General features: G+C 32.6%; 1 protein-coding gene across 2 annotated transcripts in view; it reads left to right on the plus strand.

Moving 5' to 3' along the window:
- LOC129907788 (alpha-catulin) overlaps nucleotides 1-26271 on the plus strand; it is a 392337-nt gene that overhangs the window by 73500 nt on the left and 292566 nt on the right. The window contains exon 2 of one of the 2 annotated variants that reach the window (XM_055984165.1): nucleotides 19087-22256. The exons of the other annotated variant lie outside the window; for it this stretch is intronic. Coding sequence (XP_055840140.1) covers nucleotides 19104-20999 — 1896 coding nt within the window. The 5' untranslated portion in view covers nucleotides 19087-19103 and the 3' untranslated portion in view covers nucleotides 21000-22256. Of the gene's footprint in view, nucleotides 1-19086; nucleotides 22257-26271 lie in introns of those variants that run through there. 2 annotated transcript variants of the gene reach the window in all.

Consider the following 26271-nt stretch of genomic DNA (forward strand, 5'->3'; position numbering starts at 1 on the left):
TTTTCTATGGAGATTTATTTTTTATTTACAATAGGTAGGTACATTTTTTTGTAAGGCAAAACATTGTTTTTGTCAATAAAGATGGTGCAATAGTATTTTTTTAATGCAAAATATTATCAAGTTGCAGTAAATAGTTCATTCACTCTACTCTATCTAAGAACCTGCTTACCTACCTATCCATCTACCTAAATTTTCACAGATTTAAGCGACCCATACACATACACACCAGACAACACACTTTTGTGGTCACCGGAGCGAACACACAAGTGTCTTGTCTATGGGCCGCCTTATGCACGCAGACGTCATGTCGCCCAACGACATCGGCTTAATATATACCTACGCAGATACACACTGTGCCCATGTTCATATTTCACCAACACTCTGCACCTCATATGTATGTCTAGATGTCTACACACAATTGAACAATCTGATCGGTGCCCAATGCCCAGTGCCCAGTGCCCATGAAATCTCAAAATCAGCCTACACTCTCTTATAAAATATTTTCAATTACATACAGTTTATGTAGGTACATATCGTCGGCGTAAAGCAAAATTGTTCTAAGTCCTTAAGAAATCCTATGTACGATATATATAATATATACCTATTTGAAATATTTCACAGCAGCTTATTGCTTAGAAAGTCAAAGACGAATTGAAATCACTTTTCACTTCTATCTACCCACATGCACTCTTTTTTTTATTTTCGCGGTAGAGTGAGTAAGGTCATGGACGTAAGACCATGACCTTAAGACAAAAGGTCTTATTGTTCTGTTTTTAAATTAACAAAAAAGCTTTTTTGTCGGCTGAAAAATTCTCTTCTCCTTTTTGATTCCAATTTAAAAAGCTCTTGTCGGCTGAAACGTGTCGGCTGGAAAAAATTTTAATGACATTTTTTTTCTATGGGATGCGAGATCTGTATATAATTGTCTGTGATACAATGATGTCTATCACATAAAAAGCTCACACAGCGATGCCGTATTATCAAAAGTCGGTAAAAGTTGACAAAAAATGAAAAATAAAATAAATTATTCTTTTTACACCAAAGAACAAAACAAAAAATTCACTCATTTAAGACACAGCCCGATCCCTCGCATGCGTAACAAATTTTTCCTGTTAAAATATTAAAATGCATGTTATAATGTTGACATTAACTGTTTTCCTACATACACAAAATAAAAAACAAGCAACCTCCAGCACCACGACAACACATTTGCTTTTATTCGTTCTAAAAGCTTTAAAAAAGCATTAATCCTGCAAGCTCTTTTAGAAAAATAATAGAAAAAGGAGTAGTTTATGAAGCAAGTGTACCAATGTTAACTCTTTTGATATGTTGATGGTGATGACCTTTTTGATATTATGTTATGAAACGGGCTTCAGGTCAAATGAAACAAATGTATTATTGTCACAACGTTTCGTTCATGTCTATGAACATCATCAGGTGATGGCAAAGGAATCTTTATTAACATTAATAAATAGGTTATAAATTTATTTACATACATCAAACACAAAAGTAAACTTACACTTGTTACATTTATATTGCACTTAAGTAAAAAAACAACAAAATCAATAATTAAAAATGAGCTACATAGAGCAAGTCTCCACTTAACAAAGTTAAATTAACAAGTAACATGTCTAAGGAAATGCAAAATTAAAACAATTACAACAGATAGTAGGGAAAGGTGGCCTAAAATGGCCCCCCTAAGGAAAATGTCCTATATCTCGAAAAACAGTAGCATTCAAACTTAAATGCTATATACTTTTCAAAGTTTAATATATTACTCTCACATTTTTTTCATTTGCGAGTTGAAAAAGTTCCAAAAAGTATTTAATTTTTTAATTTTCAAGACGTCTACAAATTTCAATGATCAAATTTACCCGGGTAAAATGGCACACTGTCCAAACATACGTGATTTTAAATGCAGAATTGAGTCAAATGGCTTCTTTTCCATTTTCTTGGAACAAGTGGTGCTTAATCCCCCAGATTTTTCATCGAGTCATTCAAAACCCAGTTCATGTTGGTTGCTCGTCTCGTTTTTGTAGTTTTTGCAACTTTGAGTGTTTTGGATGCTTTTTTCCAGGTTTTTGACGGAATCAAGGGCTTTCCTCAGTCCAGGACTTCCTCTCAGTACATCGTTCATAAATAGCAACTATTTTCACTTAAAAAAAAATAAAATGTGAAAAAAAAATTTTAAATGACATGTGAAATAGGTATGCCATTTTATCCGAGCACCATTTTGCCCATTTTGAGTTCTTTCAATTTAATTTTTACACCAGAAAATTTAAAATCGTTTTAAGCCAACTTATTTCAGTAAATTAATGAGAAATACTTCATGCGTACACACATTAACTTCTTTTTCCAAAATACAATGTTTTTTATACTCTTTTTTTGCAAAAAAAATTTCACAAAATTTTAACGAGTGTACTTTTTGATGTGGATAGAGACAGTTTGACCTGTCAAATTTCAAATAATAGCTTGAAATTCATGAAATTTCGTATATGTTGGTTTTGCCAGATAAACTAAAGAATCGCGTTCATAAAAGTTTCTAATTATTTTCGATTCTACGATTTCTAGCAAGGGGCCCATTTTACCTTGGGGTGCCATTTTAGGCCACTTTCCCCTACATATATTAAAAGCTTTTTGTTCCCTTCCCCTCCAATAGGTGTTTGTATTGAGAGCTGACATCTTCCATATCAGTTCGACGGTTCATGGTGTTGTCGGCATTGATGATATGCAAAGTTTCGATGATCATTCTTTTGTTATGGTGTTCTTCTCGTTGCAATACTTGTATACTCTCAAAGTTCGAAGAGTGATTATGTTGTATGCAATGTGATGCCAGTGCTGTCTTCTGCGGTGGGCTACTTTTTATATCGGACTTGTGTCCTGCCAGTCTATTTTTTAATTTTTGTTTTTTGGTTCCAATATAAATCTGGTTACATTCTTCGTCAGTGTTGCCGTTACAATTGATTTTGTAAATTAAATCCGAATGTTCCATTTTATCGATTTTTGTTTTTAAATTAGTATATAATTGTGCAGTTGTGCAGTTGGATTTTATTGCTATTTTATATTTCTCTTTATCACAAAGCTGTGCTTTCTTAAACCTCTCTGTTATTTATTTTATGTACGTGAAGGATTTGTATATCTGTTTTTCTTTTTCTTCTTTTGGTGTGTGTTGTTTCTGGTTTTCGTGTTGGTTTATTAAAGTGTTTATAATTTTTAGCGGGAATGCGTTATTTTGTAATAGGTATGTTTCGAATTTTATTTTTGTTATTTTTATGGTATTCCAAATCAATTATTGAGAGAACTCTTTTTATGAGATTTTTGGCTGTTTTAAAGATAATTTGTTTTGGATGTTTAGAGTGGAAATTTATAATTCTTCCAGACGAGGTGGGTTTTTGAAACCAATCCATTTTTATACAACTTTTTTCTCTGATGACAACTGTATAGAGGTAAGGCAGTTTGTTGTTGTTTTCTCTTTCAACTGTAAACTTTAGTTTTCTATGAAAACTGTTGAGGCACGTTAGAGTTTCTTCTAGTTTTCCCACTTTTACGATGGCGAAAATGTCATCTACATATTTTGTTATTACTTTGGGCTTGGTTGTCAATTTTTCCAAGCAACTATCTAAAAGATCTTCGAGGATGATGTCTGCGATAATAGGTGAGGCGGGATAGCCGCAAAATGGGACATAATAAAAGAACATACAAATATTAAAAAAGGTAAATTTCTAGAATTAGTACGTTTCTGCATCATTGATAATAACACTGGTCAACAAAATCAAACTTTTTTTTTTGTTACAGAAACCAAGGTATACTTTTCTGTAGGATTTTGGTGTGCTGAGCTCGAATCCGAAGTCAAAAAAATTCTATCACATCAGGTTTTTGAGATAATCCCGTTAGAAAATCGAAAATGCCGCTTTTTACCAGTTTTCGAGATTATTTCTTAGCTGTTGGTTATTTGTTTTAAATAAATTTGTAACGGTTTCTAATAGAACTAAACTTGTCTTTACAAATCCGTTTAAATCTTTTAAATATCTCTTTTCTTCTTTGAGAAATCTGAAATTGAAATCAACGTGTTTGGTATATCTCATGTTTATTGCTTTTAATAGCAAATCTCGAAATGTTCTTTGCCAATCGCTTTCAAATTTTGACACAAATTTATTTCAAACAAATAACCAAAAGCTAATAAATAATCTTGAAAACTGGTAAAAAGCGGCATTTTCGTTTTTCTAACGGGATTATCTCAAAAACGTGATGTGATAGAATTGTTCTGACTTCGGATTCGAGCTCACCACCCAAAAAACCTATAAAAAATTATATCTTGGTGTCTGTATCAAAAACCTTGTTGACCAGTGTAATTACCTAGTTTACTATAGAGCAACTCTTTCCTATAAAAATAAATATATCAATGCTCAAAAACTCATCGTTTTCAGACATTGAGCTGTTTTATAATTATTGATTATTATGATAAAGTGAATAAAACATGTATTAAAAAAGCTCTCTGTGGCCACATCAATACCACATTTTTATGAAGAGATTGGTTTAAACTTACATAGAATTGTGGTATTAATTTAATACCATTGCACATTAAAGCTCGAAAAAAATGCTAAAATTGGTGATACGATTTTTATACCACTGCCCCGGAAAGAGTTAATTCAAAAGTCATCACTGTTATTAAATAACAGATTTTTATTTTAACTTTAAAAGAGGTTGTCTGTAAAGCCGGTTTACGGACGATGATTTAACGTGATAACGTCGTAAGAAAACAGATTGTGTGCTTTTGTTTGAAATGAGTCAATTGAAGCGTTTATTTATTTCAAACAATCATAATTTACAAGAAAAAAACTAAAAAAAAATACCTTTTTTCTCTTCTCATTATACATATTAGATAGATAGATATTTTTATTTCGTTGTAATATTTTCAAAAAGGTCTGTGACCGCGCATTTTACAATTCAGAGATTTGATATAATTAATCTTACAACTGAAATATTATTTAAGGAAAAGAAACAAACAAAGGAGATGGCACATTTTTCTATGGAGCTTGGGCCCAGTGTGTGCACTAACGAAATTGGTGTCAAATGAAAGGTGACGATAATCACATTACATGGGTAAAATATTTTCAATTCGTTAGTGGGGTTTTGGAGATATTTGAGTTTGAAGTTTCGAATTTCACAATCAAGATTTCAGCTATTTTTTCGAACAATTAAATGTAGAATGCGTAATAATGGATGTACAGAAATAATATTGGTATCAATACAGCGTTACCGCTAAGCGACTTTAGTCGCTATTAGCGACCTTTTTGAAGCCTTAGCGACGACTTTTTATTCAAAGCGACTTTTTCACCAATTTCATAATAGCGACTTTCTTTCTAAAAATTGTATTTCTTTTTTCACCTCTCAACATTTAGTGCTTCAATTTCTTTTTTCGTTGTGAACGTATTCGGAGCTTGTTCAGAGCGCGATCGATGGACTCAGAATAAGTTATTTTATTCTGAGTTCATCGATCGCGCTATTAGCAGACCGAGTTGAATGCTGAACAAGCATTTAGCAATAGAAATTGAAACAAATTTCAAACAAATAAAATAATGGTGCAAGAGCGCAGTAGTCGGTCTAGGTTTTTTTATTTTAATTTAAAAAAATTGATTTAATGACGTGAGAAGATAAAAAAGATTGATATTTTTGCTTTTTTTTTGATGAAAACTGATTGGGTTCAGAAAATTCTAGCTCTTTTTGTAGATGTGTTCAAGGTAATTGAAAAAAAAGAAGATTGATTTTGTTGCTTTTTTTGATGAGAATTGATTGGCTTCAAAAAATTCTAGCTGTTTTTGTAGATGTCGTGCAGACATGTTTGATTTATATGAAACAAAATGGATTTTTTACCTTTTACGCATTGTAAAATCTAAGTATGGCTTTATTCTTTAGAAAAAATGTTAAACTTTTAAATGGCATAATTTTTTTGTAAGTTTTTCATATCAAAAAATTGATATAATGAGAAAAGAAAAAAAAGGTATTTGATTTAGCTTTTTCTTGTAAACTATGATTGGATTCAAAAAGTTATTCCGTTTTTCTACGAATGTTGTGGTCTTGTGGGGCTTCCGCCTTTTTGAAAAACGCATTTGTCTCAATATCTCGAGAACGACTGGTCGGACAGAGATCTCGCAAGAACTTTTTAGATTGAAATAAAATTATCTTTATTTCTCTAGCGTGTCATTTTTCTCTATGAGTTATACTTTCAAAGTAAGAGAACCGCAAAGTATCTCATTTGCAGTAATTTCGCACTTAACTCTAAGGGTGGTTTAAAATATTTAATATATCAAAAAACGCACAATTTGCGGTACTGTAACTCTGAAATTATAACTCCTAGAGAAAAATGATGTACTAAAAAAAAGATTAATATATTTCCAATCTAAAAAGTCCTTGCAAGTTTTCTGTCCGACCAGTCGTTCTCGAGGTATTGAAACTAATGGGTTTTTCAAAATGGCGGACGCCCAACAAAACCAAACAATATGCAAACTGAGATTTGTACTTGGGATAAACCCCTCTTCAATACTGCATTCAAACTTAGCTGACGTCATACCTTTTTTCGGATTTTTCCCCATTGACTGAAGTATAGTTTCTATTTTTATTATTTAATAGGCATATTTCAGCGCATTTTTGTGTATTTTCCTTATATATGATTTATAATACAGTCAAATAAGGAGAAAAAAGGGGTAAATCTCGGAATGAATGTTAGTAGAAATTTTTTTTGTTCAATATCTTCCTTTTGCCATTCTATAACATATCTCAAAAGTCTAGAAAAATCTCATGTCCGCTTGCCGCGATTTCAAGGTCAAATCGCGAAATGGAGATTTTCAAAATTAGCAAAAATAGGCTATGGTATTATATACACATATAATACATGATTTCAAGGTATTTTTTAATGCTGATTCCAAAAAATCTAAAATCAAAACAATCTGACGTCTCTGGAAAAAGTTATACCTGTTTTTCATCTGTCAACTCATATTATTATAACAGTTGCAAACTTACTGCCGAAAAACCCTTAAAAGTAATGGTAGATGAACCAAATTTTGCATGAAGATTTTAGAATCCATCATTATTAAAAATCAAAACAATCCATCACAAAAAATATATATACCTACGAAATAATGGTATTTTTTGATGGAGGGGCAAATTTTAGGATATGCACTAAAGAAGATTCTTGTTCATCTTAGGAATAAGTGCTAATAGGCTAATTTTTTCATTTTAATCTTTGTTTGGATATTCTTTAACTACCCTCAAAAATCTAAAAAAATCTCATGTCCGCAAGTCCTAATTTTCTTGGTTTGAAGATAAGGTGCAGATCTTTTCTACTAACATTCATTCCGAGGTTAAACCCTTATTTGACTGGATTATTAACTTAAACTTTATTATATATAGCATTCGCACTTTTATTTAACCTTAACACAAATTATTTAACCTTTTCACAAATATATTTCACCTTTTAGCAAATATATTTCACCTTTTGGCAAATATAATTAAATATAATTAAAAAACATTTCTACTAGCATTCATTCCGAGGTTAAACCCTTATTTGACTGGATTATTAACTTAAACTTTATTATATATAGCATTCGCACTTTTATTTAACCTTAACATAAATTATTTAACCTTTTCACAAATATATTTCACCTTTTAGCAAATATATTTCACCTTTTGGCAAATATAATTAAACTAAAAGCAAATCAATTAAACCGAAAAGCAAATATAATAATTAATCAAAAGTAAACTATTTAAACTTTTAGCAAATCTGTTTAAACTAATCGCAAACTGATTTAACCTTTTCTAGAAAAAGCGTTTGGTATCGAGCTATGAAGAAGGGGTGAGGATTTTGAAGCTGTCCGTAGAACTAAAATCAACGAAACACCCCAAAAACTACAATAAGACCCTACAAACAAAATGCGCATTTCAATTTATAGGGAAAAATCTAACAAAAAAAGAAACTTCACCTAGGATTTGATGCAGTTCTTAAGAGGGGTTTATTTTCAGTATAAATCTCAGTTTACGTAATTTTTTGTTGGGTGGGACATCCGCTATTTAAAAAACCGCGTTACTCTCAATATAGCATTCGCACTTTTAATTAACCTAAACACAAATTAGTTTCACCTTTTAACAGATATATTTCACCCTTTAGCAAATATATTTCACCTTTTAGCAAATATAATTAAACTAAAAGCAAATCAATTAAAACCAAAAGCAAATATAATTAAACTAAAGCAAACTGTTTAAACATTTAGCAAATCTATTTAACCAAAACACAAATTTATTTCACCTTTAAAATGAAAAATGATAGTGATAAAGTTTTTTTTTAATAACGTTAGTTAGTTTGCTGACATTGGAATAAGTAGAATAATGTCAATAACATTGCTAGGGCAATCTACTTTTATCAAATTTACTTAAATTACTGCAACCAAGTTATGGTCCCTGTTAATCTTTCGTTTAAGTCGTCCGTCGTGCTTATTTTTCGAAAAAAGATATGGGAGAAACCAAGATAATTGTATTTTCAAACCGAAAAAATCAGCAAATTTTCTGTGCAACAAGTTGTTTTCGAGATATAGCATTCGCACTTTTAATTAACCTAAACACAAATTAGTTTCACCTTTTAACAAATATATTTCACCCTTTAGCAAATATATTTCACCTTTTAGCAAATATAATTAAACTAAAAGCAAATCAATTAAACCCAAAAGCAATTATAATTAAACTAAAGCAAACTATTTAAACTTTTAGCAAATCTATTTAAACTAATCGCAAACTGATTTACCCTTTTCTAGAAAAAGCTTTTGGTATCGAGTTATGAAGAAGGGATGAGGATTTTGAAGCTGTCCGTAGCACTTAAGTCAACGAAACACCCCAAAAACCACAATAAGACCCTATAAACAAAATGTGCATTTCAGTTAATATGGAAAAATCTAACAACAAAAAAAACTCCTTCTAGGATTTGATGCAGTTTTTAAGAGGGGTTTATTTTCAGTATGAATCTCAGTTAACGTAATTTTTTGTTGGGTGGGACATCCGCTATTTAAAAAATCGCGTTACTCTCAATATCTCGAAAACGACTTGTTGCACAGAAAATTCGCTGATTTTTTCGGTTTGCAAATACAATTATCTTTCTTTCTCCCATATCTCATTTTCTAATGCGAGCTATACTTTCTGAGTTACATCGCGGTAAAACCTGTGTTTTTTAATGTTTTTTATTTCCGAAAAAGTTATGTTGGTAAAAAATTAAAAGTTATTTACTCCAACTCTTATAGCATAGCTTATAAATGAAAAAAAGTCATTTACTTTAATAAAAACATACGCACGACAAGTTCTAAGTAAGATTAACATTGACCATAACTTGGTTGCAGTTATTGAAGTAAAATTGATAAAATTAGATTGCCCTAGCAATGTTATTGACATTATTCTAATTATTCTAATGTCATCAAACTAACTAACGTTATTAAAAAAATTATAACACTATCATTTTTCATTTTAAAGGTGAAATAAATTTGTGTTTTGGCTAAATAGATTTGCTAAAAGTTTAAATAGTTTGCTTTAGTTTAATTATATTTGCTTTTAGGTTTAATTGATTTGCTTTTAGTTTAATTATATTTGCTAAAAGGTGAAATATATTTGCTAAAAGGTGAAATATATTTGTGAAAGGTGAAACTAATTTGTTTTTAGTTTAAATAAAAGTGCGAATGCTATATTGAGAGTAACGCAATTTTTTAGATAGTGGATGTCCCACCCAACAAAAAATTACTTTAACTGAGATTTAGGTACACTGAAAATAAACCCCTCTCCAAAACTGCATCAAATCCTAGGTGGAGTTTCTTTTATTGTTAGTTTTTCCATATTAACTAAAATGCACATTTTGTTTACAGGGTCTTATTGTGGTTTTTGGGGTGTTTCGTTGATTTTAGTGCTACGGACAGCTTCTAATCCCTTGTTCATAGCTCGATACCAAAAGCTTTTTCTAGATAAGGTTTAATCAGTTTGCGTTAAGTTTAAATAGGTTTGCTAAAAGTTTAAATAGTTTGCTTTAGTTTAATTATATTTGCTTTTGGGTTTAATTGATTTGCTTTTAGTTTAATTATATTTGCTAAAAGGTGAAATATATTTTCTAAAAGGTTAAATATATTTGTGAAAAGGTTAAATAATTTGTGTTTAGTTTAAATAAAAGTGCGAATGCATATCTCGAAAACGACTTGTTGCACAGAAAATTTGCTGATTTTTTCGGTTTGAAAATAAAATTATCTTTCTTTCTTCCATATCTCATTTTCTCATTCGATACTTTCTGAGTTACATCACCGTAAAACCTGTGTTTTTTAATGTTTTTTATTTCCGAAAAAGCTATGTTAAAGCTTATTAAAGAAAAAAAGACACTTTCTTTAATCAAAACATACGCACGAAAAGTTCTAAGTGAGATGAACATGAACCATAACTTGGTTGCAGTTATTGAAGTAAAATTGATAAAAGTAGATTGCCCTAGCAATGTTATTGACATTATTCTACTTATTCCAATGTCAGCAAACTAACTAACGTTATTAAAAAAATATTATCACTATCATTTTTCATTTTATAGGTGAAATAAATTTGTGTTTTGGTTAAATAGATTTGCAAAAAGTTTAAATAGTTTGCTTTAGTTTAATTATATTTGCTTTTGGGTTGAATTGATTTGCTTTTAGTTTAATTATATTTGCTAAAAGGTGAAATATATTTGCTGAAAGGTGAAATATATTTTTGAAAGGTGAAACTAATTTGTGTTTAGTTTAAATAAAAGTGCGAATGCTATAAATGGAATTGAAAATCTTACAAATCAATCTTCATCATAGTAAAGCCGCAACTGCTAACCTTGTCTACCTCATGGAGAGTAGACAATACGACGTAGCCCTGATACAGGAACCCTGGGTTGTAAGAGGGAATATCAAGGGTCTACACTCTAAAGAACTACTGCTGTACAAGTCAAATCTTGACAGTCAAAATAGTAACCCTAGAACATGCATAGTAGCTAAGAAACAGTTTAATCTTTTTCTTCTAACTACTTACAGCAACATTGACCAGACTACTGTAAAATTGGAGCGTGATGGGCTCCCAATGCTCATCCTCTCGTCCACTTACATGCCGTATGACGGTACAGAAGGACCACCAGCAGATATCAGTGAAACGTTGGTATCTTTTGCAAGTAAGAATAAATTTGATATTATTTTAGGTTGTGATTCTAACTCACACCATGTGCAATTGGGAAGCACTGATACTAATACCAGGGTCGAGTCCCTTTTTGAATTTATTATCGAAAAAAACTTGCTCGTAGCTAATAAAGGCAACACCCCTACCTTTGTTACAAAAACACGGGAAGAAGTTCTTGATATTACCTTGGCGAGTAATTCAGTTACTTGCCAATTAGAACAATGGAAGGTTTTAGATGAAATCTCTTTTTCCGACCATCGGCTAATAGAATTCTATGTCCCTGATGCTGCCCGGCACATTAAGCCTTTAAGGAATAATAGGCGTACCGATTGGCATGTCTTCAATAGGGAAATAGTAAAAAACATTAGTCACTTAAACATTGACAATAACCTAAACATAAATGGTCTTGATAAACTGACAGAGGAATTCACAGGAATTCTACGCGATGCATTGGACAAAAGCTGTCCTCTCATTACCGCGGCGAAGAAAAACAACAAACCACCCTGGTGGACTGTTGAGCTCACTAGCATAAGAAAAGAAACAAGAAAACTGTTCAACCGTGCTAAACGCACTAGAGCAGAAAGTGACTGGGAATCTTACAAAACCAGTCAGAGAAAGTTCAAGACAGAAACTCAACGAGCCAAACGTAGCTCTTGGAGAAACTTCTGTAGCACTATCGAATGTACTAACCATTCGGCGAGACTAAGGAGAATACTCTCCAAAACGAATACTTCTATAGGGTCCCTAAAAGGGCCTGATAATTGATGGGCAGAATCCTGTCAAGACAGTCTAAAACTCCTGGTGGAAGCCCATTTCCCAGGTTGTAACTCTGAATTGGAAAATGATTCTACAAACTCTTTGCACTCAATATGTGAAATTCCTAGAGAAATTATTACGAAAGAAAAGTTGATCTGGGCCATCAACTCCTTCTCTCCTTATAAATCTCCATTCCTAGATGGCGTCTTCCCCTTGATGCTGCAAAAAAGTAGTGAATTCATTATTCCATACCTGATCACAATATTCCAAAATAGCCTACAATTGGGATATGTCCCTAAAACATGGCGTGAAGTCAAAGTTGTCTTTATACCAAAAGCTGGTAAATCCAGTTACACAGAACCCAAAGATTTCGTACCTATCAGTCTAACCTCTTTTACACTCAAGACACTTGAAAGGTTAATCGATATACATATCCGCAGTTATTTAAGACCGGAGACTATATCACCCCATGTCCCCCAATATCTCGGAGTGATCTTGGATAAGAAACTTAATAGTCTATTGAATAGACCCTTTTGGATGGAACAAATTCGTTCAAGAGTTTTTATTGCTGATTATGATTCCTTGGCATACAAGAATACTCCAGCCAAAAGTGCTACTAAATACGTTGGTGCATTTCTGAGAAAACGGCAACACTGGTCGGTTTTCAGTTTTTTTGATTTAACTCGAAAACCAAGCCTGACTTTGAAATGGTTCAAAGACACTTTTCATAGCAAATTAAATTTTCTGTCAAGTTAAGATGGTTAAAAAATTTTAAAAATTATTTTTGACTAAAATTCTAACCTAAAATCAAAGAAAAAAAAGTTAAAAAATTGACAATTTTATTTTTTTTTACTAAATCAAGGGGCATTTTGTGTATGTAGCCGGGACGTCCAAACTTTGTACTAATGAAATAAAGTAGAGGTAAAATCCTTTGATAATATGCAATTTTTAATTTTTTTTGTCAAGAAACAACTTAAATGTACCTATTCAAAAATTAGCACTTTTTCTAAATTTTTGACTTTTTTAGTTAAAAGCAAGTTTTTAAAACTCGATAAAATCGTATTAATTGGTAACTTTAAGACTTTTAAAGTAAACATACTTCGAGGGATTGATTTAATATAAACTAAATATGACAAACAAAAAAAATTATTTGCATCCTTATGGCCTTTAGTGCAATTTTGTGTATGTGCATTTTTATAAATTCGGGTCGAATGGATGGACGGAGAGCCATTAGCTTTGGTCTATTGCATAGAAGAACATTAAATACCAACTCTTTTACTGTTTTCAATGGCCTGAAAAACAATTCTTGTAAAATCCGCGACCAACGAAAAGTTTCTCTTGAAAAACGAAAAAAATACTCTTATGAGTTTGAAACAAAATAGCTCAGGCAAATTATTAAATCAAATTGCACTTTTCGCGGGACAAATTTTTTTCATGGAACGTGTTTAGGTGAATGTCCTTAAATCATAAAAGTGAATTTTTTGGGATGATAAGATATCGGGAACAGCCGCCATCTTGGAAAAGAGGTCGGTGCCGTTTTTATTTTATAACTCCATTTTTACTCATTTAAACCAAAAATGTCCGAGGATAGACTTATTATCAATTAAATTATCTAAAAAATGATATACAAATGAATTCCGTGAGTTATTTAAATTCAATTTTATAGTCGGTCCAAGTCCGGGTTCTTCTCGCAAGGTTAAGACAATATGACATTTTTTCAAATATCTGAAGAACTTTTTATTTGTTTGGGATTTTCTTAAAGAATGAATTATAGCACTTTTAATTTATCTATAAAATGAGCCCTTTATCGTAACTGTAACCAACATAATGTATAAGCCATCTAACGTCGAAGTTCACATTCTACTAGTCAAAAGTGAGAAAATAACAAGTTTTCTTCTATTAGACCGAGCAAATTTTTGAAGTGGAGGTATAACTAAAATATAAGTTAACAGTTTTTTAACTATATTCGTCTAAATATTGAATTCAAAGTTTGAAATCTTTAATGTTAACCTTTATATAGTTTTCGAGGTTTTCAATGAAGTGAATTTTCCAATTAATGTGAATAAGCTAAAGTGACACTATTTAAAATTCTAAATATAAGAACTGATGCCCTGTCATTTTTTCTAAACATGAACACCTCAATCTCAGCATTACGATAAGTATAACTCAAGATATGAGGTGTGTAAGCCGTTATGTTTTCGAGACTATTGTGTTTAATTTTTGATTGTTTATTTGAACTATTGAAATCCCAAATATGTTCAGTTAAAAAATCGTATAACATGACTTCGACGTTTGGTTGCTTCTACAATGTGATGGTTACAAAAACAATAAAGGGTTCATTTCATAGATAATTAAAAGTGCTATAATTCATTCTTTAAGAAAATCCCAAACAAATAAAAAGTTCTTCAGATATTTGAAAAAATGTCATATTGTCTTAACCTTGCGAGAAGAACCCGGACTTGGACCGACTATAAAATTGAATTTAAATAACTCACGGAATTCATTTGTATATCATTTTTTAGATAATTTAATTGATAATAAGTCTATCCTCGGACATTTTTGGTTTAAATGAGTAAAAATGGAGTTATAAAATAAAAACGGCACCGACCTCTTTTCCAAGATGGCGGCTGTTCCCGATATCTTATCATCCCAAAAAATTCACTTTTATGATTTAAGGACATTCACCTAAACACGTTCCATGAAAAAAATTTGTCCCGCGAAAAGTGCAATTTGATTTAATAATTTGCCTGAGCTATTTTGTTTCAAACTCATAAGAGTATTTTTTTCGTTTTTCAAGAGAAACTTTTCGTTGGTCGCGGATTTTACAAGAATTGTTTTTCAGGCCATTGAAAACAGTAAAAGAGTTGGTATTTAATGTTCTTCTATGCAATAGACCAAAGCTAATGGCTCTCCGTCCATCCATTCGACCCGAATTTATAAAAATGCACATACACAAAATTGCACTAAAGGCCATAAGGATGCAAATAATTTTTTTTGTTTGTCATATTTAGTTTATATTAAATCAATCCCTCGAAGTATGTTTACTTTAAAAGTCTTAAAGTTACCAATTAATACGATTTTATCGAGTTTTAAAAACTTGCTTTTAACTAAAAAAGTCAAAAATTTAGAAAAAGTGCTAATTTTTGAATAGGTACATTTAAGTTGTTTCTTGACAAAAAAAATTGAAAATTGCATATTATCAAAGGATTTTACCTCTACTTTATTTCATTAGTACAAAGTTTGGACGTCCCGGCTACATACACAAAATGCCCCTTGATTTAGTAAAAAAAAATAAAATTGTCAATTTTTTAACTTTTTTTTCTTTGATTTTAGGTTAGAATTTTAGTCAAAAATAATTTTTAAAATTTTTTAACCATCTTAACTTGACAGAAAATTTAATTTGCTATGAAAAGTGTCTTTGAACCATTTCAAAGTCAGGCTTGGTTTTCGAGTTAAATCAAAAAAACTGAAAACCGACCAGTGTTGCCGTTTTCTCAGAAATGCACCAACGTATTTAGTAGCACTTTTGGCTGGAGTATTCTTGTATGCCAAGGAATCATAATCGCCAATAAAAAGTCTTGAACGAATTTGTTCTATTTTTGCTCTGGAGCTCGGGTCTATTAAATAGACTATAACTGCGGTCCAAACATTCAAGAAAGATATAAGAAAGCCACGTTTGCACTTTACTCATGTAATAGAATTCTTGGCAGAAACTGGGGACCAAATCCCAAAATAATCATGTGGATGTATACCGCCATTGTCAGACCCATTCTGACTTATGGCAGCTTAGTCTGATGGCAAGCTCTGGAGAAATCCACGAACTTGAAGACCCTAACCAAAGTCCAAAGAGCAGCATGCATTAGCACTACGGGGGTGATGAGGTCCACTCCAACCGCAGGTCTGGAAGCAATCCTTAATCTCACTCCCTTAGATCTATTTGTACAAGAATTAGCAGCAAACAGCGCCCTTCGACTCAGTCAAACCAGCATTTGGAATACTAGTAAAAACGGCCATACTACGATCCTTTCTAACTACGTTGGCAACAACGTAAGTACAGATTACATGACCCCTTACTTAGACTTCAACAAGTCTTTTAATGTCAGTTTCCCTAACAGACAAGATTGGGAAAACAGTGTACCTTTCTCAAATGAGTCGACTATCGCCATATTTACTGATGGTTCGAAAATGAACACTGGGGTTGGTGCAGGTTTTTACTCAGAAAACCTTAACCTTGCCAGTTCCTTCAGGCTCCCCGATCACAGCAGTGACTTCCAAGCCGAGATATTGGCAGTAAAAAATGCTGCTAAACAAATATCCATGATGGCGATATCACCTGCTAACATCACCTTTTTCATTGATAGCCAAGCGGCAATAAAAGCGATTTCTGCCACCTTAATCAAGTCTAAGCTTGTTTCTTGCTGTCGCGAAGAGCTTAGGGTTCTTGGTATGCAGCATAATGTAAGACTCTGCTGGGTTCCCGGCCACAGTGATGTGTTCGGCAACGAAAAAGCGGATGAGCTTGCAAGGGAGGGCTCAGTTCTTGATCCCTCTCTCATAGACCATAACATCAGAATCCCACAATGTGAAATAAAGCGAAATATCGTCAACAAGATTTCTCAAATGTCAGAATGGCAACCCTAATTCTATTGTTCTATTGTATTAGCATATACTTTTAGTACCTATGTTACACATAATTATTACTAGTTAAGTCACTTGAATAAAAACCACTCTTGAAGTAAGTCGCGCTCTTCTTTTACTTTGCCTTTCCACTTGTTCTCGCTTACAAAGGTTATGGGTCCAGTGCACGTATACGAGTATTAGAAAAAAAAAAAAAAAAGTTTTTTTTTGCGTTCAAGTATTAGTCGGACATAATTTCAATTTTTTTTACTTAACACGCGGTAACTTCTGAAAAATAATTTGTTCAATTTATTTTACCATTGAGTCGTGTCGGAAAATTAATTAATTGAAAAATAATAAAATGTCTGTGTCTGCGATGCAAATCGATAAACTCAACGGCGACAACTTTACATCTTGGTCGGTCCAGATGAGGAGCTTGCTGGTCACGTTGGACTATTGGCATGTCGTCGAGAAGGTAAAGGCTGAAAACCTTTCTGACCCGGATAAGCTCGCTTGGGAAAGGATAGATGCCAAAGCGTTGGCAATGATAACTCTTTGTGTTAAGCCTTCTGAGTTAATTCATTTGAAGGGATGTGGTACTGCGAAGATCGCATGGGAAAAGCTAACATTAACCTACAATGGAAAAGGGCCTGCTCGAAAGGTAAACTTATTTAAACAATTGGTTAAATTTCAATTTAAAGTGGGACAAAAATTCACTACGCAAATAAATGAATTTTGTTCGATTGTCGATGCTTTAAATGAAATTGATTGTCATTTGCCTGATGACCTCGTTAGTATTTTAATGCTGTGTAGTCTACCCGAGGAAATGGAGAACTTCGTCGTTGCAATCGAAAGTCGCGATGATCTGCCATCATTGAGTCAACTAAAAATTAAAATTTTAGAGGAAGAACATCGGCGTGGTGACAGAGTCGATTCGAACGAACAGGTGTTCTCGGTTCTCGGTTAAACATAAAGAGCAAAAGAACAAATATCAAAGAAGTGCAACAAAAAGCAACAGCGAAAAACGAAGCAACAGAAACGTTAAGTGCTACGGTTGTGGGAAGAGAGGGCACATAAAATCACAGTGCAGTAGTCAAAGCTCGAGTCAGTCTCTTGCGCATGCTGTCGTTCTCAGTGCATGTAGTCATGGGGGAAAAAAACGCAACAGTAACAACAACTGGATTTTGGATAGCGGTGCATCATCACACATGTGTTCTGATAAACAACTGTTTTCGTCGTTGAAGGAGCATAATCAGAAAGTTTTTATGGCATCAGGTGACAACGTTGAAGCAAACGGGATAGGTCAAGTGACATTGAAATCAGGTGACATGAGCATAACCTTGACCAAAGTGTTATACGTACCAGAGCTCAATTCTAACTTTTTATCTGTTAGTAAGATAATTGAAAATAGATGTCGTGTTCAATTCACAGATGATAAAGCTTTTGTTAATTCCAGAGATAATAAATTAATTTTTGTTGCATATTTGCAGAATGGAATTTATTCTACAAAGATGACATCAGAACACGAAATGGTTTTAAGCGCTCGGCAAGAAGGTACATCGGTCGTTTGGCACAAACGTTTTGGACACCTCAACGTCGGGGATTTATATAAGATGTCACAAAAAGAAATGGTTCGCGGTATGAGTGTAAATAAAGCAGATGGCTTTAAATGCGTCACATGTGCCTTGTGTAAAATAAGTACAAAGCCATTTAATCACTATAATGAATTGTTTACTTACAGTTTGCTAGATGTTGTTCACACGGATATATGCGGCCCGCTACGTGTTACATCTCAAGGTGGATCTGTCTACTTTATCACCTTTATAGATGACTTCTCGAGGTACACGACCACATATTTTTTGAAGAAGAAATCTGAAGCCTTGAAGGTATTTAAGGAGTATGTGGCTACTATGGAGAAGCAAACTGGAAAGAAGGTAAAATGTATTCGTAGTGATAATGGGCGGGAGTACACTAGTGGCGATTTTGATAATTTTTTAAAATTAAATGGAATAATTCATCAGCGGTCTACAAGTTACACACCCCAGCAAAATGGCGTCGCCGAAAGGGCAAATAGAACCCTTATGGAAATGGCCCGATGCATGCTGGAGGAGTCCAAGTTGCCACAATACCTATGGTCGGAGGCCATAAATACGGCAACGTATATCAGAAATCGTTCGCCAACGAAAATTTTGAATGATAAAACACCATACGAGTGTTGGTTTGGTTATAAGCCGTCTGTTAGTCACATGAAAATTTTTGGGTGTGATGCTATTGCTTTGTTGAGGCAACCTGGTCGGTCTAAGTTGCAGCCCAAAGGAAAAATTTTGTCATTTGTTGGTTATGCTGACCATACCAAGGGGTATAGGCTTTATGATAAAAATTTAAAATCAATTGTCATTTCTAGAGATGTTACGTTTTTTGAGGAAAAATTCTCAGTAGCTGAATGTGACATTAAGAGCGCGTCAAATAACAAAGTAGAAAAAACTAATTTTACTTTTATTTCGTACCCAGGTGATCACAATGCCGTGATGAATGAAGACGTCGGCAAAGGTGATATTAAAGATGGTAGTGGTGATGTTGCTGTGGACGATGTTGTTGTTGTTGATGCTGCTGAGGATGTCTACGAAGATGCTGCTAGTGATGTTCTCGAAATTGCTTCTGAAGAAGATGCTGTTAGTGATGCTGAAGGCTTTGGTGATGATGAGGTGTTTGTTGAAGATGTTGTTGTTGATGGTGAGAAAGAGCCTGTCGTAGAAGAACCTATTGCTAAATCGAGCGGAGGAAGACCAAGAATCTTGCGGACAGGAAATCCAGGACGACCGAGGAAAGTTTCTGCTGTTAGTCGAGAATATGCAAATAAACTCGTCTCAAGTGTTCCAGATCCGATCAATGTGAAAGAAGCTTTAGAAAGTGCTAACGCCATGAAGTGGAGAGATGCCATGAGAAAAGAATATTCTTCGTTGGTCGAGAATAATACATGGGATCTAGTTAGTGAACCAAAACACCAAAACATCATCGGTTGTAAATGGGTATTTGCAACAAAACGAAATGCAGATGGAGAAGTAGAGAAATATAAGGCACGTTTGGTCGCCCAAGGCTGTTTTCAGAAAGAAAACGTGGATTATTTCGAAACTTATTCACCGGTTTTGCGACATCCTACTATTCGTTTAATTTTGGCGCTTGGTGTTCAGAACCAACTTTTTATAAATCACATTGACATCGCAGCTGCTTATCTCAATGGAGATTTAGAAGAGGAAGTATATATGCACCAGCCGGAGGAGTTTGTAGACCAGAATCAACCGGAGAAAATTTGTAAGCTTAAAAAATCTCTATATGGCCTAAAACAAGCCGGAAGAGATTGGAATCGGAAGATTAACGATGTGTTGGTAAGCATTGGTTTTGTGAGATGCAAAACAGATAGCTGCGTGTATGTTTTGAGAAACAGCCAACATATGAGTATAATTGGATTATACGTTGACGATTTAGTAATAGCTTACTCATCAGAAGCAGTCTTTTCCGATATCATGCAAAATTTGAATAGTCATGTGGAGGCTATTGATCGTGGACCAATCAAATTTTATCTTGGAATGGAAATCGAGAGGGATGGCCCACAAGGAAGTATAGCTGTTCACCAGAGACGATATATTGAAGACCTGTTAACTCACTGGGGTATGGAAAATTGTAAACCTGCATCTACACCACTCGCAAGTGGAACCGTCTTAGAAAAATGTTCTAAAGACAACTGTGCTGCTGTGAACATCAAAGATTATCAATCGCTTATGGGAGCATTGAACTACTTGGCGACAATTTCAAGACCTGACCTTACTCATGTTGTCTCTAAGATGTCGCAGTTTTGTTCTCATCCGCACCACGAGCACTTTATAGCAGCGAAGCACATACTTCGATACTTAAGAAGCGATTCGAAGGTTTGTTTAAATTATAATGGTAATAATGATTTATTTTGTTATACAGATGCTGATTGGGGTTCAGACGCAACTGACCGCAAGTCTTACAGTGGTTACGTTGTGTATTTTGGCGGAGGTCCCGTAGCTTGGGAATCCAAAAAACAGCATGTAATAGCACTAAGTACGATGGAAGCGGAGTACATTGCTATGTGTCAAGGTGCAAAAGAAGTCGTTTTTCAAAGAAGCTTGCTTGCTGAAATGGGTTTCCTGAAATATTCCAAAGAAGCAACTACCATGTACTGTGACAATCAAGGTGCCAGCTTTTTTGCAAATAATGAAATTACACATAAACGTAGTAAGCATATTGACATACAATATCATTATTTAAAAGACAAATGTTCGAAAAATATAATATCTATTTCTTATGTACCAACCAATAATAATTTAGCTGATATATTTACGAAGTGTTTAAACAAAAATAAGCATATTGAATTGTCAAAGAAATTATTTAAAATTTAATGAATTTCGTTTATATAAATTTTTTCATTGCGAGTTTTGGTTGAGATGGAGTTTGTCAGAATGGCAACCCTAATTCTATTGTTCTATTGTATTAGCATATACTTTTAGTACCTATGTTACACATAATTATTACTAGTTAAGTCACTTGAATAAAAACCACTCTTGAAGTAAGTCGCGCTCTTCTTTTACTTTGCCTTTCCACTTGTTCTCGCTTACATCAAAAAACCAATGATAGATGGAACCTTTTAGAAACCTGCGGTCACACCAGGAAACTATGGCCGAACTTCGACGAGAAAAAATCAAATAAGATCTTACTACTTAGTAAGCTTTACTTAAGATCCCTAATAGGCGTCTTAACGGGTCATAACCTACTATGATACCACAAAAAGTAAATGGGGCTTAGTACGGATGATCTATGCAGAGGCTGCGGTAATGAGGACGAACAGGAAAACACTGTTCACTTCCTCTGTCACTGCCCACCACTCTGTCGCACTAGGAAAAAATTCTTAGGAAGTTACTTCTTTAATGAATTAGAAGAACTATCGGAACTCTCAGGCAATAGCCTACTGAAATTTGTCAAGTCCTCTAAATGGCTTGAACAACCATAGCATTCATAGGTTCACACTTTTCAATGAAGTTACAATACTTCAGGGTATCACAAGGGATCTACATTGATCTAAGTGTGACGGTAACAAAATCAACTGTCAGCCCATATAACCTAACCTAACCTATATATGATTTATAGAACTGTTTTATACATATATAGAATTAAAGGTTATACATTAAGCTATTTAATAATTGCAAAAAAGTACATGTCACTATTGAATATTTTGATATTTCGATGTGCCAAAGGCCTTGCTTAAAAAAATCACCTTTTGAGAAGTAAATACCTAATATGTATTATTTTTTTAACATAGAAAAAGATTTTTAATACAGATTTATAGACAAGAGGAATACCTTTCATTTGATACTAATATTATTAGTGTACATCCATTATTACGCATTCTAAGATTAATTGTTCGAAAAAATAGCTGAAATCTTGATTGTGAAATCGGAAACTTCAAACTCAAATATCTCCAAAACCCCATTAACGAATTTGAAAATATTTTACCCATGTAATGTGCTTATCGTCACCTTTCATTTGATACCAATTTCGTTAGTGCACACACTGGGCCCAAAAATGTATTCGAGGAAAATACAAAAAAAAAACATTAATAAAATAAATAAATAGATACAAAAAAATAATTACATAAATAAGTACATAAATAAATAAATAAGTAGATAAATAAATGTATAAATAATAATAAACAAATGAATAAACAATAATTAAGTAATAAATTAATACATAAAGTGAATAAATTAATAAGTAAATATTTTGACAAGTTTAAAAATAAATATACATAAATATCACATTAATGAAAACAAAAAACAATAAGTCAAAGCAAACGTAATAAATATTTTTAAGTAAGTATCACAGATTACATATTAAGCCGTCTTATAATATAATTTTCGAAGTTATCACAGCTGTTATTAAAATTTGATGTTAGTTTGAGAATTCTTTCAAAAATCGATTCAACATCCGCCTTTCTGTGGAGATCTAAGGTTGAAGTATGCCAAGGTAGATTGAGCATCATTTTTAAGATTTTATTTTGAGATACTTGCAACTTTTTTATATGGCATAAAGCTGCTTCGCCCCATATCCATAAAGTAAAATTGCTTGAAAAACAACTTTGTGATTTTCTCATTATATTCATTTTTTTATTTTAAAAGCTTACAAAAAAAGCCACAAATTTCTTCTAAAGAATAAAACCATTTTTAAATTTTTACAATGCGCAAAAAGTATTAAAATAATTTATTTAAAACAATCGTTTCTTATGAAAAAAGTGAAAAAAACTCACTTCCATCACCCAGAAATCCATTTTTTTATATAACAACCTATAATAAATTTTATACTACTTGAAAGCTTATTGCTTCAGCCCAAAATATATATACACCCACCCAGGGCCGTCTTTAACTATCCTGGGGCCCTTGGGCACACAAAATTTGGGGCCCTTTTGGAAAGTAAAATAAGTAAAATGGTTGGCTAAAAGGTAATGGTTGGTTTAAGGGGTGCCAATATATCGTTAAGTACCTAGTGTCTTTATTATTGACAGGGGGTGTCAATAATACGTGCATTGATACATCAATCGTTGCCACTGCCAATACTTTTTATACAGCCAATAATTACACCCTGTATCCGTTATAAGTTTCAGTTTGAAGAAATGGAAAAAAAGAGCTCAAACGGATTGATAGATTTGCTAAAAACTCGGTACAGACGATTTGTACGTGATTTCCAAGAGCCGTTTTTTAATTTTATTTTAATGTCTCCTTTTTAACGGATATCTTCAGTATAAAGTTTTCGAGATATGTATTGCAATTTTCTCAAAAACGGATAACGATTTTGCATTGAAAAAAAAAACATGTAATGCTGCAAATAAGGCCGAACTTTTGAAATAAGAAAAATATTTTTTTGGATCGTTATTAACGGTAGAACTGCCATAGAGCCGATTTCTTAATGTAAACGACACAACCGATTTTAATGCAAATTTTGACATAAAAAGGCTTATATATTAAGGCTTGTATATTAAAATTAAGCAAACTTTTAAAAAAATTATTTTTGGATTTAAAAAAAAACTTAATTTTTTTATTTGGAAAACAATTTTTTTTAAAGTTATTTAATGAATTATATGTGTCAATCTTTAAAAGCGAGGTCAAATCGCAATTCAAATAAAAAAATGTTTTTGGGTGCCAACCATTGTACCATGGTGTTTTCCATTGAACCAAAACATGGATGTACCGTCGACGAGCCGACAATAGTTTTTTCTTAAACGTTTCCCAACGGAAAATGTATTGATGTTTTTTTTGCCGACGAATTGATTCTTTTTTCGTCTTTTAATACGAATCTACACATATTTTTACACTGATTTTAACACGCACTACAAATTTGACAGTTTTGCAAACTTCAAAAGAAATTATTATCTAAAGAAAAAGATAATGCAAGAGAATTCGTTGTTTTTATTAATAAATAATTAATAATCTTACCTACAGTGGAAAAAAAAAGATATTTTTCTTGTTTCTTGAAAATATTATTGTCTTATTTTTTGGAAAATTAAATTTGGGTTTGGTCGTTTGGATTTAAAATTTTGTTAGCATGGTGGCGTTGTCCACATAATTTGTTTTCATTTTGAAAACATATATTTTGTCTGCCCGACAAAAATGTTTTGAGAACAAATGTGTGAGAGAAATGTTCCTTCCTTCGGGGCCCCCCTGAGAATGGGGGCCCTGGACACGGGCCCCGTGTGCCCCTATGGTAAAGACGGCATTGCACCCACCGAAATAATTATAAAGGCAGTCGATTTTTTTCGTTTTTAAACCATATAAAGGATATTTAATTTTTACTCCTTGCACAAATCAGATGACAATTATATACTGGATTGCTTGCCACCCTTTATTTTTATTTAATTCGTAAAACTTAATTTTAAAAATTATTTTTTAAATTTCGGGTGCGAAATAATTATAAAGGCACAGCTGATTTTCGGATTAAAAGTGTGGTTTAGCGAGATCAAGGCTTCCTTCCTGGTCGTTTTAGGTAACCATACTTGTTATCTTTGTAAATTAAATTATCAATTATGCAATCGGACCTTTCTACTCCTCCAGATTTTTCGCGGTTGGACAGTCAATTTTCATGGTAAGCCTTAATTTTGCCCATTTCTGCCTGCGTCAAGGGTTTTTCACGCCTTATTTAAAAATAACCGAAAAATTACACGGTGTAACACTCAAAATATACGCGGCCGGAGACCTATCAGGTTTTGTAGAGCTAGTTGCACTGAATACGAAACGGTATTTGAAAATCCCCTAACACCCCCAAAATCTGGAGTTACGGGCAAAAAACGGTTTTTTGGACCTTCACCCATTGAAAAAATTCTAGCTTCGACAATTTTTTACCCATTTTCGATTTTTTTACAGTTTCTGATAGAAGACAAATATACCTTTTTAACAATGTATAAAACATGTAACTCGGTTAAACCACTTAGAATTTATAAGATGTCAAAGTTCTAAAATTCAATTTTTTTTTGTCATTTGCCCAACTTCGGCATCAATTTAAAGTATATGTTTTCAAAACAACATGCTATTTAAAAAATATATTCTAAAACTATATCTATTTCCCAATTGATCGAGGTATTTTTTATGAAAATCACTTCAAAAATGGCTTAGTTGCAGTAATAAATGATACCATTTCCAAAAGGCAAAATTGTGCATTTGATTTTAGTTTTTAAATCAATATAATATTACCAATAGTTTTTGAAATAATCGATTTCAAAGTTAAAAATAGGGAAAACAAAATTTTTTAAAACTCATTTTATACTATTTTTGTCCAGACTGTGAATTTTAGTAAATAAACTACTTGGACAGAAAACTGCCTCAATTAATTCCTAATCGAACAGTGAAAACTATATGTTTCTATGTCTTCTAGTTTTCGAGAAAATTGAAAAATAAAAACAAATAAAAACAAAAAATATTTTGAAAAAAGAAAAATCTGATAAAATAATTTTTCAATTTTCCCAAAAACTAGAAGACATAGAAACATATTGTTTTCGCGGTTCGATAAGGAATCAATTGAGGCAGTTTTCTGTGTGAGTACAAAAGTACAAAAGTGAAAATATTTTTTTTCTGGCTAGAGCAATTGTTTTGTGAAAAAGAGTATACAAATTGTTTATTAGACCAAAAAATAAGCTTTCTGCATCATTTGTTTTAATTTTTCAGGTCGAAAAACTATACAAAAACGCGTTTGAAAATTTTCACTTTTGTACTTTCACTTTTTGAGCCAATGTAGTTAAGGCTTAAGACTCCTAACTTTTTTTTTATTATCTTTCGAATGACGTTTTTTAAATAGTCAAACAAAATTTCCCCTACCTAAAATCACTTCTTTGTCAAAGTTCTACCTAATGTTTTATTTTTAGAAAACCATTTATTACTTGGAATTTTTTTCAATACCATTGTCAGTCCTGCAATAAATTTATCTATCGATTAAAAAAAAAATTCAACTCCTTACATTGTCGCGTTTAGAAAATAGCCAATTTTTTGCAATTTTGTTTTACCCCTATTTACTCTATATTAAACGGAATTGACGGAATTTTTAAAAATCGTTCGATAAGGAATCAATTGAGGCAGTTTTCTGTGTGAGTAATTTTTTTTACTAAAATTCGCAGTCTGGACAAAAATAGTATAAAAT

The sequence above is a fragment of the Episyrphus balteatus genome, chromosome 1, assembly GCF_945859705.1.
Source record: "Episyrphus balteatus chromosome 1, idEpiBalt1.1, whole genome shotgun sequence".
NCBI lineage: Eukaryota > Metazoa > Arthropoda > Insecta > Diptera > Syrphidae > Episyrphus > Episyrphus balteatus.